We start from the raw sequence: 20,996 nt of genomic DNA, 5'->3' as shown, positions 1-20,996 counted from the left end.
GCCATCCAACCAGTCCATTCTAAAGATCAGCCCTGGGTGTTCTTTGGAAGGACTGATGCTAAAGCTGAAACTCCAATACTTTGGCCACTTCCTGCGAAGAGCTGACTCATTGGAAGACTCTGATGCTGGGAGGGATTGGGAGCAGGAGGAGAAGGGGACGACAGAGGATGAGATGGCTGGACGGCATCACCAACTTGATGGACGTGAGTCTGAGTGATCTCCAGTAGTTGGTGATGGACAGGGAGGCCTGGCGTGCTGCAATTCACAGGGTCGCAAAGAGTCGGACACGACTGAGCGACTGAACTGAACTGAACTGAAAGCGCAAACAGTAACATATGTAAAGTGTAGGATAAAAATTGCACGAAGGTTGTTAGGTGGGAAATTATAAGTCACTGAGATTTTCAGATTGTTTACTAGAGCTTAGTATGATTTATTCCAATTGATTGGAATTTAGTTATTCCAATAACTAAACCAAAAACCTGACCAACTGTACTATAATCCAACTGAAGGAAAAAAAAAAAAAAGCATTACCAAAAGATGAGCAGTCTGCATGTGGGAGAGACCAGAAAACAAGAAATCCAAATTAGGCCCTGATACTGCTAGGAGGAAAGGGTGTCCTGAACGTTAGATAACACAGTCCTACAGATGACATATGTACCAAGTTATGACTGGATGACTCAGGCACTAAGATTATCCTTTTGCCCAGGTTCCATTCTTACTTATTCTGACTATAATTTGGCGTATCAATTAATACTTTTTTTTTTTTTTTAACATTTTCTTGTGTGATGGTGTTTTTGAATTTTTTTAAAAAATGGTATGTTAAAGGCTCTAAAATTTCATAACTATATGAACTTGGTTCCATCTCATACTTTTCAAAAATCTACACTTTCCTATACTCTTTAAAATTAACAAGATCACTTTTATGTCCTTAAATTGTCTCCATCTCTGCTGCTTTACATCCTAATTTAAAAAAAAAAATCACAATTCATGATAACATACTTTAATTTCAACATCACTAGAAAACTAGCATTTCAAAATAATTTTTCACTACTTAAACCTAAAATAGGTCATGAAAAACTTTAACATCTAACAGTCATGACATTAAATACAAAGAAATTTTTTAATGAAATCCTTTATTTTCTTCCTACCCTTTTCTCCTTGTGATTTTCATAGCCCTATTAAAAATAAGGGCTCCCTTCATCTATTTTGGGCTTCTTTTTTCTATCTCAGTTAATTAGCAAAGGCAGGAGGTGTTATTTGACTGCTGTGTTCTTGTGAAAACAGGCAAAACTGTGCTGATCTTAAAAATCAATGTTTATAGCTGTTAGTTCAAAGGGATAGTGTTTTGAAGCCAAGGTCAAGGAATGGTATCTTTTTCACAGCCTCTAACCATCTTATGCTTAAGTTATAATCTTTGAATCAGAAGTATCATATTTGTATAGTAACAGCACAGTATTAATCTACAAAACTACTCAGAAACACAAAAAGCTATTGTGCTTTTCCAAAGATAAAGATCATTAAGATCTATGAATTTAAGATTAAGCACACACACACAACAATAAGGACTAGCGGTTGCTACTGTAAGAGTTACAGTAATGAAAAATGAGATTTACAAAATAAGATACATTCTGGGTAGTACTTAACTCAGGCACGTGGTATATGAACATTTCAGTACAATTTTAATGTACTTTGCTAACTTAGTCTGATTTTCACTTGTAAGGATATTATAATCACAACATATATATCTTACTGTCCTGACTAAAAAAAAATGTGAAAATACACCATTAGCATAAATACGTGAGAAATGCTCATTCAAAAAAAAGTAATTATAAGAGAACCACCTCTCATCGTTCTAAAATAAAATCTCTATTAAGTGCAGAAATACAAACATTTATTTGAGATTGGCAGCAAACCCTAATAGATTAAGACATCAAAGTATTCTCATTTGAACATGCTAGCTTAATCTTTAAAACAACAAAAAAGTATTTTACTGAGTTATCATTAGTCAAAATAATGTATTCAATTTTACCTATGCTATAATCAGGGAAATACAAGACAAATGGCTCAAAGCATCCGGTATTTGGACGAAACTTTTCCCAAACAATTTCACTGAGAAAGATAACAGTCACATTTCTGCCAGTCTGTAAAAGAGAGATAAATAAAAGTAAACTTGCATTAAAAAATCTTAATCAGAACAATAATTCCATTTGAATTTTTCTTTCAAAATAAATCCAGCCAAGTTCTAATATATAGCAAATTATTTGCATATTAATAAGCCATATTTAGAAAACCTAATCAAGGAGTTCATCTTTATATGCAAATTTTCCTACGTAATTACTTAAAATTTCCATAAAACTTTCAGGTTAATTGACAATTCAGTTACATGTAACACTAGCATAGTCACACAAGGACTTATTTTATAGAAATTAAGAAACACATCTGCTTGAATGATTAAAATAAGATCTTTTTACGGGTGTTTTCAAACCATACACTTAAACCAAAAAAGGCAAAACTGAAATGGCTATAGCACCCACAGAAAAGAATATATTTGTTGAAGATGATGATGAGCACACATTAAAAACACAAACAAGAATGAGTATCCAAAATACCAATGTTAAGTAAACAGACATCTTTTGAAATTATAATATTCTAGAAATAACATTAAGAGAACAAGCTCAGTGTGTATGTTATCCTTCTACAGAGTGGCCATGAATGCTAATTCTAATGCTAGAATTTATCTGTAGACACCTCTGCATTCCCAACACAAATTTTAATTCTTCTCATGTTCTTTTGGATGTCTCCTAAGTTGAGTAATAGATATGGTATCTGTTTTGTTCTTTAACTATTCTTAGGACCAAATCTCTTACACTATTCTTTGATGGTGATTTACTTTTATAGTTTCTAACTTATGTGTAATCTTTTATTCAAATTTTCATTATTCATAGAAATATACTTCTGGCTAACAAAGATAGTTAAGTTCAATAAATTAATGACTCCATAGAAAATGTAGCATCTTCATGAAAGAGAAGATTTTTACTTTCAAATGCTTTTTGTCTTATTAATTTTTAATAATTCCTGATTTCTATAGAGATAAAAGGGCATGCTCTAAACACAATCTTCATCACAAAGCATTGAGCTGCTTTTGCTTTAAAATATGATTATCCAAAAGGATTTTATAAAATCAGCTAAAAAAATACTGAGAGATTAAAAAATCGAGGCTATTTATCAGTCTAAAAGAATTGATAAAAAGTTGGTTCTCATCTGTTCATCTGAAAGCACTTTCAACTACAGTGATATTTATTATAATTTAAACTTCATTTTACTCTGATAAGTATTTAATATAAAAAGTGGGAAATGCTTTGGCTATATTTCTTTTCAATGACATACACATTTAAAAATCAAGCATGTTTTCAGAAACATCAAAACAACAATTTTCTTTTCTGGTGGAGCTGAGCTTATATGAATCGTTTCATTTTCTTCAAATAGCTTCTATAACTAAAAGTAAAAAAAAGTGAATGGCCTAACTACTGTGGCAGGATGCATGATCACCATTACTAGGCACAGGGGAAAATAAGGGAGTAAGTTTTACTGAAAGGTGAGAGGACAGCAAGAATGTACTCTGGCTACCAGAGAAGGAGTCCTTGAACAAAGCAATGGGAAACAGTGGATGAACACATGCAAAAACAAAAATAAATCCCACAAACTCAACACAACACAACAAAAAGAGAGGAAGAGACCTCTACTCAATGAGGACAGATCCCTGGGGTCAGTAGTAAACTGCCAAGAAATAATTAAACTGGGAGAGGCTAGACTACATGAGAAGACTTCCAGATTACATCACCAAGAGTTATACTTACTTTTCTTCTGTCTTCTCCACATCTCCCCACCAAGACTATTAGTAAAAGCGGATTTTAGGAGTCAATCTTAAGCATACAATGATTTAAGTGGCAATCAGTTTAGAACTTTTAGTTACTCAAATTTGAGTAATGCATTTAACTCTTAAAGGTGGAAAGGCTCTAGGCACTGTCTCCCCAAATATTTACTTAATTTTTATTATCAGTTCAGGCGTGTCCAACTCTTTGTGACCCCATGGACTGCAGTATGCCAGGCCTCCCTGTCCATCACCAACTCCCGGAGTTTACTCAAAATTCAAATCCATTGAGTGGGGAATGCCAACCAACCATCTCATCCTCTGTCATCCCCTTCACCTCCCATCTTCAATCTGTCCAAGGATCAGGGTCTTTTCCAATGAGTCAGCTCTTCACATCAGGTGGTCAAAGTATTGGAGTTTCAGCTTCAGTATCAGTCCTTCCAATGAATATTCAGGACTGATTTCCTTTAGGATTGACTGGTTGGATCTCCTTGCTGTCCAAGGACTCTCAAGAGTCTTCTCCAACACCACAGTTCAAAAGCATCAATTCTTCAGGACTCAGCTTTCTTTATAGTCTAACTCTCACATCCATACATGACTATTGGAAAAAACACAGCTTTGACTAGACAGACTTTTGTTGGTAAAGTAACGTCTCTGTTTTTTAATATGCTGTCTAGGTTGGTCATAGCTTTTCTTTCAAGGAGCAAGCATCTTTTAATTTCATGACTGCAGTCACCACCCACAGTGATCCTGGAGCCCCAAAAAATAAAGTGTCTCACTGTTTCCATTATTTCCCCATCTATTTCCCATGAAGTGATGGGACTGGATGCCAGGATCTTAGTTTTGTGAATGTTGAGTTTTAAGCCAACTTTTTCACTCTCCTCTTTCGTCAAGAGGCTCTTTAGTTCTTCACTTTCTGCCATAAGGGTGGTGTCATCTGCGTATCTGATGTTATTGATATTTCTCCTGGCAATCTTGATTCCAGCTTGTGCTTCATTCAGCCTGGCATTTCTTATGATGTACTCTGCATGTAAGTTAAATAAGCAGGGTAACAATATACAGCCTTGATGTACTCCTTTCCTGATTTGGAACCAGTCTGCTGTTCCATGTCCAATTCTAACTGTTGCTTCTTGACCCGCATACTGATTTCTCAGGAGCAGCAAACTCCAGCTCACCGGCAACAAGGAGCAGAACGATGTGGTGGAGGAAGATGGTGGAGTAGAAGGAGGTACACTCATCTTCTCCTGTGAGAATGCCAAAATTACAACTCGCTGCTGAACAACCATCGACTGGAAAATGTTGGATCCGACCACAAAAAGATACCCCACATCCAAGGACAAAGGAGAAGCCCCAGCAAGACAGTCAGAGGGGCGAAACTGCATTCAGAATCAAACCCCATACCCGCCAGAGACACTCAGAGGGTTCAAACAAACCTTGTGTGCACCAGGACCCAGAGACTCCACAGAGATTGAGCCAGAACTCTGTTTGAGCGTCTCCTGCAGAGGTACGGTCAGCAGTGGCCTGCCTCAGAGGCAGGGGCTCTGGGTGCAGCAGACCTGGGTATGACATAAGCCCTCAGCCATCAGAACTTAATAGGGCTGGGGAAATAGACTCTTAGAGAGCACAAAGAAAACCTTGTGTGCACCAGGACCCAGGAGAAAGGACCAGTGACCGCAAAAGAGACTGACACAGACTTGCCCGTGAGTGTCCAGGAGTCACCAGCAGAGGCATGGGTTGGCGGTGGCCTGCTGCAGGGTTGGGGGTATGCAGTGCAGCAGTGCATGCATGGGACCTTTTGAAGGAGGTCGCCATTATCTTCATTACCTCCACTATAGTTTGGCCTCAGGTCAAACAACAGGGAGGGAACACAGCCCTGCCTATCAACAGAAATTTGGGTTAAAGATTTACTGAGCACGGCCCCGCTCATCAGAACAAGACCTAGTTTCCCCTCAGTCAGTCTATCCCATTAGGAAGCTTCCATAAGCTTCTTATCCTTATCCATCAGAGAGCCAAGAGAATTAAAATCACAATCACAGAAAACTAATCAAACTGATCTCATGGACCACAGCCCTGTCTAACTCAATGAAACTATGAGGAGCCATGCCTTGTAGGGCCACCCAAGACAGACAGGTCGTGATGGAGAGTTCTGACAAAATGTGGTCCACTGGAGAAGGGAATGGCAAACCACTTATTATTCTTGCCTTGAGAACCCCATGGACAGTACAAAAAGGCAAAAAGATAGGACACTGAAAGATGAACTCCCCAGGTCGGTAGGTGTCCAATATGCTACTGTGCAGGGAGCTGCCCGTGAGAATGGGGTCCTTTGTCTGAAGGACACAGCTCTGGGAGCTGCCTCAGTCCTTGAGGGTTTGCTTGCAAACATGGCTCTCTGTCCCGCCACCCCAGAGATTAGGCGATTATTTACTGCAGACACCTGGAGTTCTGGACAAACTTCTCATGCACAGGGAAATGTTATCTGGTGTAAGAAATAATAACAGGGTGCCATTCCCATGCTCTCAAGATTTCTTGTGACTTTTTGTAAGATGTATAGGTCAACCAAGAAAAAAGTTAACTGTCTTGTCTTTCTTTCTCACGCTCTCCTGTATAAATATGAGATGCTGAATAAAGTCGTGGTCAGACCGCTTCCCTTTGTGGAGCCATGTCTGAAACTCTGGACCCCATCTTTGTTGTAGTATTCTTTGCTGTAGTATTCTTTCTCAGCCACGCCGTGCACGTTCTCGGGACCTGATCGACTTTGCCGGCTGGCTCCGGCACTACTGGAGATCAGTAGAGAAATAAGTTCAGAAAGAATGAAGAGACAGAGCCAAAGCTAAAACAACATCCAGTTGTGGATGTGACTGGTGATGGAAGTAAAGTCTGATGCTGTAAAGAACAATACTGCATAGAAACCTGGAATGTTAGGTCCATGAATCAAGGCAAGTTGGAAATGGTCAAACAGGAGATGGCAAGAGTGAACATCTACATTTTAGAAATCAGTGAACTAAAATGGACTGGAATAGGTGAACTTAACTCAGATGACCATTATATCTACTACTGTGGGCAAGAATCCCTGAGAAGAAATGGAGTAGCCATCATAGTCAACAAAAGAGTCCAAATTGTAGTACTTGGATGCAGTCTCAAAAACAACAGAATAATCTGTTCATTTCCAAGGCAAACCATTCAATATTACAGTAATCCAAGTTTATGCCCCAACCAATAATTTTTATTATAATGTCCCTTAATATTATACTTAAATAATAGAGACATAAAACTAAGTAGGTATAAACTACTTATGTTCAAGGTACTTATAAAGTTATAAAACCAATCTTTTAATTTATAAGTTAAATAGAAGACTATAAAGCCAATAAAACTTAAATTAACATTATTTGAATATGATGAACATTACTGTTTTGCTTAAACTAAATCTTTGTTCACTTCATCAATATGGTACTAACAGGAAATAGCCTTTTGAGTTTAGTATTCCTATACCAACTGGTATTGGTGAAAACTGAACTCTCTCACCAATTTCCTTTACTCAAACTACTATAAACTACTATCTGTTGTTGCCATTGTATTATTACTTGTTTTTCGCCTGACACGTATGTTGATACACAGTAAATTTATCCCTTTCTTTTCTTATGAAACCATGACAATTAGAATTAATATTATTCAGTGCCAACACGATTTTAAGTTGAAACACAAAGTTGGTTCCAATAACTGAGTGGCCATGAGACAGAATGTCAGATGATCCAGAGCAGACCTATCATTCTATTTTATATTTCTGAAAAGAAAATTTTAAAATTCTTGCAGACAGTTCAAAGTCTAGCCCTTTCCCACCATTTATTCTAGTAAACACCTAAATTCTTTTAACAGAAAGTAGTATTAGCCACTTCACAATCAAAAATAAAAGCTAAATAACTGAAGAATAAGTGTGATCAAAGTACAAATCAATTAAACTTTGAAAAAATCTTCAACTTCACTCATAATAGAGAAATGCATATCAAATTTATATTAAGAGATTATTTCTCAGCTATCCAATAGGCAAAAAGAAAAAACTGACAACACATATCTACTGATTAGGCCATAGGGGAAAAAGATTCACACATCACTTACCAATTCTTGTAATCTAAGAAATCCAGGTAAAAGGTTTGCTTCCATATCTCTTAGATACTCGGCTTTATCCAGAACCTTGTTTAAAAAACCACAGTGTCAAAATCAATTTTAAAAGTCCTTTCACAAAACATTTACATAATTCAAGATTTGAACCTTCCATGTTAAAAAATGTGACATGAATTAATATTTTAAAGAGTATTAAAATTTATGGAAGACATTTCAAATAGGTCAATAAGTCTACTAACATGTTTTAACCCAAATTTTAGAGAATAAGTCATAATTACACTTAAAAAGGTTTTAAAGATAAACTATCAAAAAGACAGTGAATTAGGATGTTAAGGACCTTTTCTTATAAGTATACAGGAAATAAAACTACATGCATTTTTATGTCACTTAATAAAAGATAAATGTCTACCACATACCAATAATTACAAAGCTTTCTGACCCGAGAGATAGAAGAAAATTCTAAATTTCAATATGTAAAACTTTACTTGCTTGAACTTTGTAAATGCATGCTAAACCCTTTAGCTAGAAAACCAAACGTGAAGAAAGATTAAATTTTTGTTCAGTGTTATGATAATACTACTGGGATTATAATTATAATCATTTACATTAGGAATAAAATTAAAATTCAGAAAATATAATATTATTTCCCTGAACAATCCAAAATGTTTTATATCTGTTTTGCTGATTAATAGGCAGCTTGAAACAATGTACGAGAGTAATTAACTTAAGATATTTCATTCCTAATTCATTTAGACAAAATAAAGCTAAAGTTATTTACTGCTAAAAAGAAACAAATTAGTTTCTCAACTATGTATTCTCAATATGCAATTTTCCCATCAATTTCCATTTAAAACTCTCTAATACAGCACACAGATTAATTCAAATAAATTGGTCCATTTGTATGCCCATTTTAATTCAAAACACAAAGCTGAAGCAGTAATAGTTCATTCTTCTAACTTAATATAATTAACCCATTGTAATTAATGGTTTGATAGTATTTTAATAAATGATACTTCTTTAAAAGCAATTATCAAATAACTAATACTCAAAGAAGTTAAAATTTTAATTCAAATTCAAACATTTTTAAAAGTAATTTACATGAAAGTAATCTAATAGACTTGATTTGTAAGGATGTTTACTAACTAGAAAACATTCTCAAACATCTTTCTGCATTATTTCCTAAGTGCTGAAGCTTACCAATTCATATATTAAATAACTGCATATTCTACAAAATTACTCTAAATGTTCTACACTAAACACCTACAAACTTTTTCACCTTTAATGTTTAGTCATCTAACAAACAACATTGAATGCCTACACTGATCCATGAGGCCTGAAAAAGGAGTTGGGTCCTACTGATTCCTCATGGCTCCTCACAGAATATTGATCCCTCCTCCTCCCTGAAGACACAGCTTTGAAACTCTACCTGTTGGAGTTATCCAACACTCTGGGGTCTTTCCTCCTTGTTCTTTAAATGTTACAGTTTCTGACTATCATGTTTCTAACATAACTCCTATATTTTTTGCATATTTAAAAATCTACATAAATGACTTCCTTCTGATATGGTAGACTATTTATTTTCTTAAATCCCTCTCTCCTCCAATGATCTTGTCGCCTATCCTACCCAGTGAAAGATCAGCTTATATTCTGTATCACTGGCTTTTGAAGTGTGATCTGTAGGCCCCTTTAAGGTGAGGGCAGGGGGGTGTGCTGTTTCTGATCCTCTATCAGGAGGTTGGTGAGGTCAAAACTATTTTCATAATAATACTAAAATTTTATATGCCTTCTTCTACCATGGTGATATTTGTACTAATGTTAAAAAGAAGCAACTGTGGGTTAAATTTAAGTAGCCTTAGCATAAATCAAGGTAATGGTGCCAAACTATTCTAGCAGTTGTTAATTCTTTACTATGTACTTACTCTAAGATGGAGCAGATGTACTTTTTCCTATTCCTCCTAAGTTAAATTAAGAATCTTGAGTATTACACACAAAACAAATAAGGCTCTGAAAGGTGGAAAGAAGGCAAACTAGCTAGGGACCTCAGGACCAGAAGAATGACAACTCACTTCGGAGGGTGAATTGTCTAAGTTATTTTCTTGCCTCATGTGTAGAGCTGAAGAAGCCTACAACACAGAAAGGCCAAGGAGAAGAGACTAAAAGCACTCCAACAAAAGCCTACTTTTTCTAGTCAAAGGTCCAAGAAAGGAGAAGCCTAGAGAGACTTCCAAGACTATTCACTATCTAAGTTTTATTTGTACATCAATGATACCTTCTGTCTCCTAATTTCTTCACTAACTCAATACTGGAACACCACAGTACTCAGTCACTGGACTCAACACTTTTCTAACTCTGCTGGTGACCTAATCCTATCTTGCGGCTTCAAGTATACGCTCAGAAACCCAAAATGGTATTTCCACGTTGGACCTCTTTTGACCTCAGACACCAAGTGTTCAAGTGCCAACTCAACATCTCTACTTGGACTTTACATGCCCAAAACCAAATTCCTCAGGACTTTTCCCCCCAGCAAGACCCCACCTGCTGTAGTTTTCTTCACTCAGATCATGACAAGGTCATTCCTTCAGCTGCACAAAAACTTCGTAACTAGTTGTATCAGTTTCCTAGGGCTGCCATAACAAAATAAGGCAAACAGAGTGGTTTAAGAGAAACTTATTATCTCACAGTTGTGGAGGCTGTAACTATCAGATCAAGCAAGGCCATGCTTTCTGTGAAGGTGCTAGAGAAGGAGGTGTATCAGGTCTCTCTTCTAGCTCCTGATAATTCCTTGCCTTGTGGCAACATACTAAAGTATGTGGCATTCTCCCTGTGCGCATCCCTGTCTCTACATTTCTTCTTTTTTCACTAGGACATCAGTCATATTGGATGAGGGGCCCAATCTTCTAGTATGACCTCAATTTAACTAGAACCACAATGATCTCATTTACAAATAGGGTCATATTTTGAGGTTCTAGGGGCTAGAACTTCAACATACTTTTTGGAGGAAACTTCAACAACTTCTCGGAGGAAACAAATCAACCCATAACACTAGTCTGCATGCTTCTATCTTGTACTTTTTCTTTCTCAGCATTACCCCTCTCCCCTCTTACTTAACTAATCCAGCCAAAATGGCCTTCTTGATACTCCAATCTCTGTATGCTCACATAAATCTCTCTGCTTGGAATACTCCTTTTTTTTTTAAGATATTTTCATGGCTTGCCCCTTACTTCCGTCCAGTTTCAGGTCTGTTATCATTATCTCAGTGAGATCTTCTCTGCCCTTCTCACTTAGAAAATAACTATTCCCCCCACCCCCCACCCCCACAGCTGATTCTGCCTTACTCTAATGTACCACATCCAACATACTACATATTAACTTGCTTATTATCTACCTTTTCCAATTAGATTATAAGCCCCAAGTGGGCGAAGACTCTTTTGTCCCTGTTCTATCTCCAGTATCTAAAACAGTGCCTGGGATATTTGCATAAATAAATGAACAAAATTAAAAAGTGGAAGGAACTGTTTTATACATTTAAGAAGATGTAAGAAGGCATAAAACTTAGTCCTTTCAATGAGTTTATAACTTAGCTGCTATGAAACGGTATTATATTAAAATTTAATTTCAATTTCAGAGATAATCATTTTTAAAGTAAGATTAAAGTATTATAAAAAATTCACTAACATAAAGCACATTATATACTTTCAGTTGTCTGCTAATTATTTTCAAATTGATGTAACAAGTTAAACTCAAACTAAGTCAATCTAAAATCAAATGATTCATCTTCCCCAAACGTACCCCATACACAATTGACAAATGTGACCTTTGCTGTCTCTTACATTTATTCTTTTCTGCATTTTCTACCCCAACTCTAATCCAGGCCCAAACTGCCTCTAATGAAAACAGTTACAAGAGCCTCAAAAGAGTCTAGCCTACGTCTTTCAATTCCCTCCAATCTATCTATTCAACATGCCTTCAGAGCAATTTTCCTAAAGCATGTTTGTTGCTCTACATCTTCCTCTCACTGAATAGGAAACGAAATAAGGCACATTAGTATGGTTTTCAAGACACTCCATGATCTACCCCTCCCACTTTTCTAGTCTTCTTTGTCTTCCCTCATATTTTATAACCCACAAAGACCAGAGTATTTGGTATTCCCTAGGCTCCATTCCCATCTACATGCCTTTGCCTAATTCCCTCCATCTGAAATTTCTCTTCTTTATTTTCTTTCTACTAACACCCTAATCATATTTTTAGCTCCATCTCAGATGTTATCACCTTATAAGGCTGTACCAGATGTACCTGGATCAGTGCTTTGCCTATCAATGTTATCACTAATCACATTCTACGTGTAGTCATATATGAGTATATCATAACTCTTCTACTAAAACTGAAGCTCCCTTTAGATAAGAACTACATCTATAGACTCATAGACATAGAAAACAAACCAGTGGTTACCAGTGGGCACAGGGAATGAGGAAGGGGCAACATAAGGGCAGAAGATTAAGAGGTACAAACTACTACATATAAAATAAATAAGCTACAAGGATACATTGTAGAGCACAGAAAATATAGTGAATGTTTTATAATAACTATAAATGGAGTCAGTTCAGTTCAATCGCTCAGTTGTGCCCAACTCCTTGCGACCCCATGAATCGCAGCACGCCAGGCCTCCCTGTCCGAATCAATGTTTCAGGTGTACTACACTGTACACCTGAAACATATATTATATTGCACATCAACTATACATACCTCAATTGAAAAACTATACCTCAGTTTAAAAAAAGAAATATATCAGTTTTTATATCACATAAGCACCTTATACAATGCACTGTACCTAACAGATCTCAAAAAAAAAAAAAAAATGGAAACTGATTTCATAGATCAGTTTTCAAGTAAGAGATGATATAATGAAATTAAATTACTTACAATATATACAGTCTGATCCTTGAGATTTTCAGCTTCAGTTATTCGTTTAAATAAGCGAACAAAGTCATTAAATATTTCACAGGTTATGTGAGTAGAACATTCACTCTCTGAAGAACTAAGATGATTCAATTTGTTTAAAATTTGTTCCAAAAGCAGTCTCAAGGTAAAGCACTCAACACAATTCACAAAGACATGTGGAAGCTGAAAACAAAAACAAAAAGTGTAAATACAAAACACACAAACACAATAATGGCTTTGCTGGATATCCCGTTTGCCCTTCTAAATCTGTACCCCACCATTCTCCAAACTGCTCTGTGCCCCCCGAGGTTGACCACTACAGACTGCATCGCTCAGACTCCAGTTTTTCTGGATCTAGTGGATTCAGTCAATGGGAAGAACCAGTAGACAGACGAAGAATGGTGAGAGAAAAAAACTGAGTATTCCCTTGACTCCCTCTCCCATCCCTCAGTGGCCCAGAGCTTGACAGAGGCCCCATCTTCTCCTAAAGGCCGAGATGGGCAGCCCCTTGTCACAGATTACACCTCTTGCTGGGGCCTTTACACTTCCTTCTGATGGTCCATTTAAGTCTGAGGGAGCTACAGGCTCTCAGCACATCACCATCCCTTACTGGTTCCCTTAACATTTCTTCAACCTTTGTAAAACAGTCCCTCCATTAAACTCACTTCAATTATTTGAGTTTTCATTTGTTTCCAACAGGGATTCAAAGAAAACTTGTAATTTCTTCTAAAGAATTCATAAAAAGAACCCCAAGGACATGTGAATGTTAAAATTCTTAGTAAGAATTTATTTATAATTTTAAGATAATATTTTTAATGATGGACACACCTAGATTTAAGAAAATGCTAATTAAAATTAAGAGTTAGAAACCACAGTAATCCACCTGTGAGGATTGAGAATGAACTTTTCATTTAAAGAACTACCAAAATGGAAGTTAACTCCAGAAGCAATGAAGAAACAAAAGACTTACAAATATAGTCTGTTCTCAAAATGAAATCACAAAGCAGTACTGATCGCTCAGAGGCATGGCACCTGTAACTATTTGTGGTCTTCCCTGGTGGCTCAGTGGTAAAGAACCCACCTGACAATGCAGGAGAGGCAGGTTCAATCCCTGGGTTGAAAAGATCCCCTGACTAAGGAAATGGCAACCCACTCCAGTATTCTTGCCTGGAAAATTCCATGGAGTGAGGAGCCTGGCAGGCTACAGTCCATGGGGTCCCAAAAGAGTCAGACACGACTTAGCGACTAAACAACATAACCAGTTTTAGTGATGCTCTATAAATCTCACACAATAAAGATTTTCTTTTCCAGAGGAACACTATAAGTAAGGCTACAATATATTTACCTAGGCACAATTTCACCAGCATTTTCTGAACATCCTTTACCCCCACTCCTTTATGAACTAGAGTCCACACTATCTCTGTTATGAGTAACTGTCTTGCTTACTGCTATCTGTGTGCCATCTATGGCCTTTAACGGCAACATATCCTAAACGTCTCTTTGTAAATTTGTATGAAAAGTCGTGATAATCATTATTTATTACAATGATCAACTAGCAGCAAAAATCATGATACATTAAAAAATGAAATACAGTCCTTAAATATGGAACTTTCGTATTAAATTTTCATGCTTTTATTCAAAATACATTGTTTTTGGACACCTCCTACATGGACTTACAAACACAAATGCCTGAGCCAGGACCGTGCACACTCAAGGGTAGGACAGGTGGAGAGAGTGAGTGTAAGAAAGTGATTCCAAGCAGAGGGAGCAGTGTATGCCCAGGGTTCAAAGTAAGAAACAGCAAGAACTGTCAATACTCCAGTATGCCACACAAAACACACAAACTGTGAGCTAAAGTTGAGACCAGGAATAGCAAACAACAGTCTTTTGATATATAAAGCTGTATGAGAACACAGCTAAGTCCATTCAGATAGATACTGTCCACAGCTGCTTTCTTACTGAGGAGGAGTTGAGAGGTAGTAATAGAAAGTACCTGGCCCACAAGTCTAAAATATTTACTATCTGGCCATTAAAGAGAAAGTTTGCCCATCCCTGGTTTAGGATACGAAATGAGGTGTGGCAATAATCATGAGTAATAGCATCTAACCTCTACTGAGTGCTTACTATACACTAAGTATTGTGGTAAGTACTTGTCATATATTAACTCACTAAATTCTCACAAAAATTCCAAATGTCGTCGCTATTAGCCCCACTTTTCAGATGGGGAGAGCACTAAGGGGTGAACCTAGAAGAGGAACATGAGCCTGCTAGATTCTGTCTCAAATTCTTAGGCATTACATTATGAAAGATAAACTGAATTCTGCTCACGAAGGGTCTTATATACCAAGCAAAACACCTGAACATTTTGCTGAAGATCTTATTTAAGATTTTCATGGACTAGCTGCAGGGTGAAGAACAGACTGCTCTTAGAAAACTGTTGTGGAAATAAACGAAACAAACACAATAAATGAAACTCAGCAGCAATGGCTATGATTAAAGCTACACGGAGTCAAGATATTAATGACACAGAATCCACAGAACACATTTACTGTTCAATTTACTGACAGAGTGAGGACAAAGAAAAGATTAAAAAATAAATTAGACAAACGTAAGTTTAAACTAAACATCTCCCAGATCCCTTCCATTTCTAGGAGTCTACAAATAAAAATCAATTAACACTGAGCTTGGGGTAATCTTACCTCTAAACTTCTCAACAAAGTTTGTGTTACATAGGTCTTTCCACTGGCAGTATGTCCATAAATAAAAATAGACGGAAAGCTGAAATGATGTCTCTAGGGGAAAAAAGGCAAATATCAATCTGCACACACAAAACATAAAATAAACATTTATCAACTTCTGAAAAAGTTTTACATGATAAATTAATCCAAATTTTTTCAATAGTGAGCATTTAGTGAATTCATCATTACACTTTAAACTTACTTAAATTCAACTCTGCTTTTTCTCAAAATTCCTGGAAAAATCATATTTGGCCTATGTATTATACATGACATTACTTTCTCTCTCTCTCTATATATATATATGCTGCTGCTAAGTCACTTCAGTCGTGTCCGACTCTGTGCGACCCCATAGCGGGCAGCCCACCAGGCTCCCCCGTCCCTGGGATTCTCCAGGCAAGAACACTGGAGTGGGTTGCCATTTCCTTCTCCAATGCATGAAAGTGAAAAGTCCAAGTGAAATCGCTCAGTCGTGTCCTACTCTTAGCGACCCCAGGGACTGCAGCCTACCAGGCTCCTCTGTCCATGGGATTTTCAGGCAAGAGTACTGGAGTGGGGTGCCATTGCCTTCTCCGCTCGATATACATATATATATATATATATATATATATATATATATACACTTAAATCTTTTATTATTATACAGGTGTGTATATATATATGCACTTGTATTTTCAAATTTATGGGAGATTTAACAGATTTTTTAAGAACAATTCTGATCATACTTCTTTTTCTTAGCTCTTTTTTATAGAATCTAAGTTCATAGGCTGCAACTTCACTGTACATTTTTTTTTTTCCACTGTACATTTTAAAGCTCTGAAACTAAGCATACAGAATCACAGGGCCAGAATTTCAAGAATCCTCTGCTCTAAGGAAAACTTACAGAATACTTTTGAATTATGTATACTACATTTACCCTGGCCTAAATGTATACATATCATCATCATTGTTTTCAACAATCAAATCTACACAGCATACATTTCAACATCTATTCCCAAGATTCTCCTGCAGTACATTATGAGTTAGCAGCCTAGAGAAAAGTAAAAAGTGTCAAACATCTCTCTGTGGTCTGGTCAATATTACAAATATGCTTCATTCATTCAATGAACATTTATTAGACAACAATTAAATGCTGGAAACCATGATGCACTAAGGAGTACAAAAATCAGAGACAAAATATGTTTTGAGAGAATTCACATACACTTAAAAAATAATTACAAGAAAATTGGGTGACAATTCAATTTCCATGAAAAAGTAGAGTCTCTATGATCACCATCTACCACTACAACAGTACAGTTGACCCTTGAACAACACAGGTTTTGAACTTCCTGGGTTCACCTATACACGGATTTTTTTCAATAAATATGTGGAAAAAATTCTGCAGATTTGCAACAATTTGAAAAAACTCACAGAAGAACCACATAGCCTAAAAATATAGAAAAAATTAAGAAAAATTAGACATGCCATGAAGCATAAAATATATATAGATAATAGTATACCCTTAAAAGTCATAAGGTGAGGGATATTTAATATAAAATTAATAATGTATTAGTTTTGTTTTATAACTTGGCTTTCAAAGGATTACAGTACCATACAGTATGTCTGTGTTTCCCAGCCTCTCCCTTCCTTCTCTCCCTCTCCCCCTTTTCTCCATCCTTCTTCCTTCTACTATGTATAAAATGCCCAATGCTTTGCATTATTAACACAATACTGATGTACATACTGACACACAATTCATCTTGTAGACAACGTAAACTTAAGGCATTGATAAACTCAGTTTAGTACTGTGAATGTATTTCTCTTTATTATGGTTTTCTTAATATTTCCTTTTCTGAAGCTTACTTCATTGTAAATAAGTACAAAATATTATACATATAATACACAAAATATGTGTTAGTTGACTGTTTATCTGTAAGACTATTAGCAGCTAAGTTTTGGGGGAGTCAAAAGTTATACACTGATTTTACACTACACAGGGGGTCTGCTGCTGCTACTAAGTCACTTCAGTCGTGTCCGACTCTGTGTGACCCCATAGAGGGCAGCCCACCAGGCTCCCCCGTCCCTGGGATTCTCCAGGCAAGAATACTGGAGTGGGTTGCCATTTCCTTCTCCAATGCATGAAAGTGAGAAGTGAAAGTGAAGTCGCTCAGTCGTGTCCGACTCTTATGGACCTCATGGACTGCAGCCTACCAGGCTCCTCAGTCCATTAGATTTTCCAGGCAAGAGTACTGGAGTGGGGTGCCATTGCCTTCTCCACATAGGGGGTCAGCACCCCTAATTTCCACATTGTTCAAGGGTCAACTGTAGTCACAGACATTTATTACATTCTAGGCACCAAGTTACAAATTTCCTTTTTCCAAGACAAATGAAGAACTCAGTTTATACAGGAAAATATTAATGGTAAGTGCCTATGGCAATAGCAGCCCAATAAACTAAAAATGGATGTTCTAATTCATGGATTATTTTCTTAAGTTTATACATAAGCATCTTGCAAATTAACTAGCTCAAAAATTCTGTCTCAAGAACTAAATGCAAGCTTTCTGAGCATCTCTGCTATCCAAATACTATATTTCACCTTGAAGAGAAGCTCAAGATATTTATTAGGACACTTTTTCAAGCTACACTGAAATTCTTGTTCTTTGGAATCCTGCCATACTTGTCTGCATCCAAAAGGTGTTTAATAATACTCCAGCTTACATCATTTTTTCTAGTGTTACCCAGAATTGAACTCTTGCACTGTTATTTAACTTTTCACCTTCATAAATCTAACATAAACTAATAATTCTGGATGTGGCACTGTGCCTGGAACAGAAAAGGTGCTCAATAACAATCTCCTGAATACATAAATGAGTCTGCTTAGAAATATGAACCAGTTTTTTTTTTTTTTTTTTTTAACAAATCTTTGCATCTCCCACATGCACCACACCTTACAGAAAAGTGCTATTAAAACTGTTAAACATGATTTGTTTCTCTGATCTATACCAAATTGATACTACTCATCTCTATTTGCCAACATTCATTTTCAGGAGCACCACTTCTGTTTGGAGAGATCTGGGTCTGTTAACTCCAGGGAATGAATGCATGAGGTATAACCAAGAAAATGTTTCAGTGATAATATGGGTAACTACGATTAACTAGAATATTGACTGAGGATGCAGTCATTGACATCTTCCCTAACTAATGCGCCCCTTTAGGAGGCTGGTACTTTTCCACTAACACTTCACAGGCCACCCTAGGCTGCCAACCGGGTAGTTGGATGAAAGCAGTACTCAAGAAAAACCTGAGGCGTAGGGGGAGAACATGAGTATGACTCTAAATTCTCATTTACTCTCCTTCAGATGAGATCCGAATCTGGTTAATTCCAAGTCTCATTCATGAATCTGAAGCAAAGGCTCACTAAAGGCCACCAGAATATAATTAAAAAGTAGATTAAAGTATTCAATTGATGAATGCAAGCTCCTACAGAAAGGACTCCCTAGTGGTGTTCATCCAGAGGAAACTTAACCTCTTCTCTTAGGCATCACCCGAACTGCTAGTCAAGAAGGCAAGACTACACCTCTTCTGTGCTTTAATAACGTTGGAAAAGCCGTTGACGTTTTAAACCAGATGCACAACGATGGACCTTACTGGCCTTCCCAGCAATCACCCATCCACACAGGACTTAGAGCAACCACCTCACTGAAATAGGGCGGGGGGCGGGGGATTCAGATTTGAATAAGTAACACTGTGCAAACACACCTGCTGGATAAAATCCTATACAGCTGGGGTAAGAAGCAACTTTGAGTTGCTGCTCTGTATTAACGCTCTCTCAAAACTGACGTGTGTAAGAAAACATGCCTGGGTCAACGAGCCCTAGTTAGCGGGCCAGAAGTTACTTTAGGTGAGGAGTGGGACAGACCTATCTATCCCCTATCTAAACGCAAACATTGCCTATGGCCCCTCAATTCATACGAAAATTTAAAAATTAGAAACTGTCGCAAGACCGTGAAATTCTTTGCCTCTGGGATTTAGAAGAGAAAAGATAGCTGGACCACAATACCTCTCCAAACAGGGACTGCAAGGTGGACACTTGGGATTCGCGACAAAGCACCATATTTTCCAGGTGAGGCATTCTGGCAGAGGACAGAGAAGCCCGTGGCCAGCGCCGGATCCAACAGCCTAGCTTCACCTACACCACGGTCTCCACGCTCCCGCCGGAAACCGGACTCGCGGGCTTCTGGGAGGAGCCGGCGTGGCCGAGCGTCGGCGTGACGTCAGCGCGCAAGAGGAGCGTCGACCCCTCCCTAGTCTTTCAAGGCCCGAGGCTGTAGGGCTTTGGCGCCACCGAGGGGCTGTTCCGCTCATATTTTCTTCTGGTGGGCATCTAGGCCTGTGGTCTTTGCGACCTAGAAGTCGAAAGAACGAACAGAGGCAGTGCTGAAAGGAGCTGAGGGGGCCCCCGCAGGCTCCCAGTAAGCAGAGAACCCGTGGCTTCAGTTTTCCCGCCTAGAGGCGCCAAGAAACCTCAAGTGATGGATAAGTTTATCGTGTAGCCCCACTCATGAGGGGAAGGAGGCTGTGGAGCAGAGGCCTCCCTCCACACAGGCAGCTGAGGAAGGTGGGCTCAGTTGACCAATATTCTCAAAAAGTGGGGTTTTTTTTCTTCCGGACGGTATGGGAAATTGGCCTCCAGTGCAAAAAAAAAAAAGACTGATGGCATTGAACAAACAATTTGGAATTAGTAGCCTTATTGCAAGCCTAAAAGCGAGACCATCTGGTAATGCCTCTCCCCCTCAACGTGAGCAACACGTTGAGGTGGGAGTTCTGGTGTGAGTTGCTGAAGGCAACAAGAGTGAAAAATAACGTTCCTTTTAGTTTTAGGCTGTTTGTGGAACACTTACTAGAAACCAGACACTAAGAGATTGTGAAAATAAACAAGTATAGAAGCAGACAGAAATGTGTGGCAAAAATAGGGTTTGGGGTCTGAAAGCTGCTGGATTGGGGCCATTGGCTCAGAGAGACCTTGGAAGAGTTGTTGAACCATTCATACTGCTGCCCAGCCAGGTCCTATGGGCCTCCTATGCACAAAGCATTTCTGTGTCCCCGGTTTCCTTGATAACAGGAAATAGCCTTCATTCAGCCTCCATGACCATGCCTGAGTTCCAGTGGGCACGTTCAAGCCATTGTTATTTAGCCAAGGTAGGTGATGTGACCCCAGGGAGAAACAGTCAAGAGCAGCCTTGAGACCCGGTCCTGTTTCCCCATCAAAGGACTTGCACAACATTTTAGGCGTTTTGCAGATACTGAACCCCACTCTAGCTGGGAGAAGTAAACAGTTAATGATAGTAGGCTGC

General features: G+C 37.8%; 1 protein-coding gene across 2 annotated transcripts in view; it reads right to left on the bottom strand.

The window, feature by feature from the left end:
• The window catches only part of ORC5 (origin recognition complex subunit 5), a 93,352-nt gene that overhangs the window by 68,228 nt on the left and 4,128 nt on the right, over window positions 1-20,996 (bottom strand). For both annotated transcript variants that reach the window (XM_027539730.1, XM_027539729.1), the window contains exons 2-6: window positions 19,703-20,048; window positions 15,628-15,720; window positions 12,911-13,111; window positions 7,985-8,059; window positions 2,030-2,141 (exon numbers count right to left, since the gene is read on the bottom strand). In XM_027539730.1, the coding sequence (XP_027395531.1) occupies window positions 2,030-2,141; window positions 7,985-8,059; window positions 12,911-13,111; window positions 15,628-15,720; window positions 19,703-19,774 (553 nt within the window). In that variant the 5' untranslated portion in view covers window positions 19,775-20,048. The remainder of the gene's footprint in view (window positions 1-2,029; window positions 2,142-7,984; window positions 8,060-12,910; window positions 13,112-15,627; window positions 15,721-19,702; window positions 20,049-20,996) is intronic.

This window comes from Bos indicus x Bos taurus, chromosome 4, assembly GCF_003369695.1.
Source record: "Bos indicus x Bos taurus breed Angus x Brahman F1 hybrid chromosome 4, Bos_hybrid_MaternalHap_v2.0, whole genome shotgun sequence".
Lineage (NCBI taxonomy): Eukaryota > Metazoa > Chordata > Mammalia > Artiodactyla > Bovidae > Bos > Bos indicus x Bos taurus.
The sequence above is the reverse complement of the archived record's forward strand: the minus strand, read 5'-3'. Positions and strand labels throughout refer to the sequence as shown.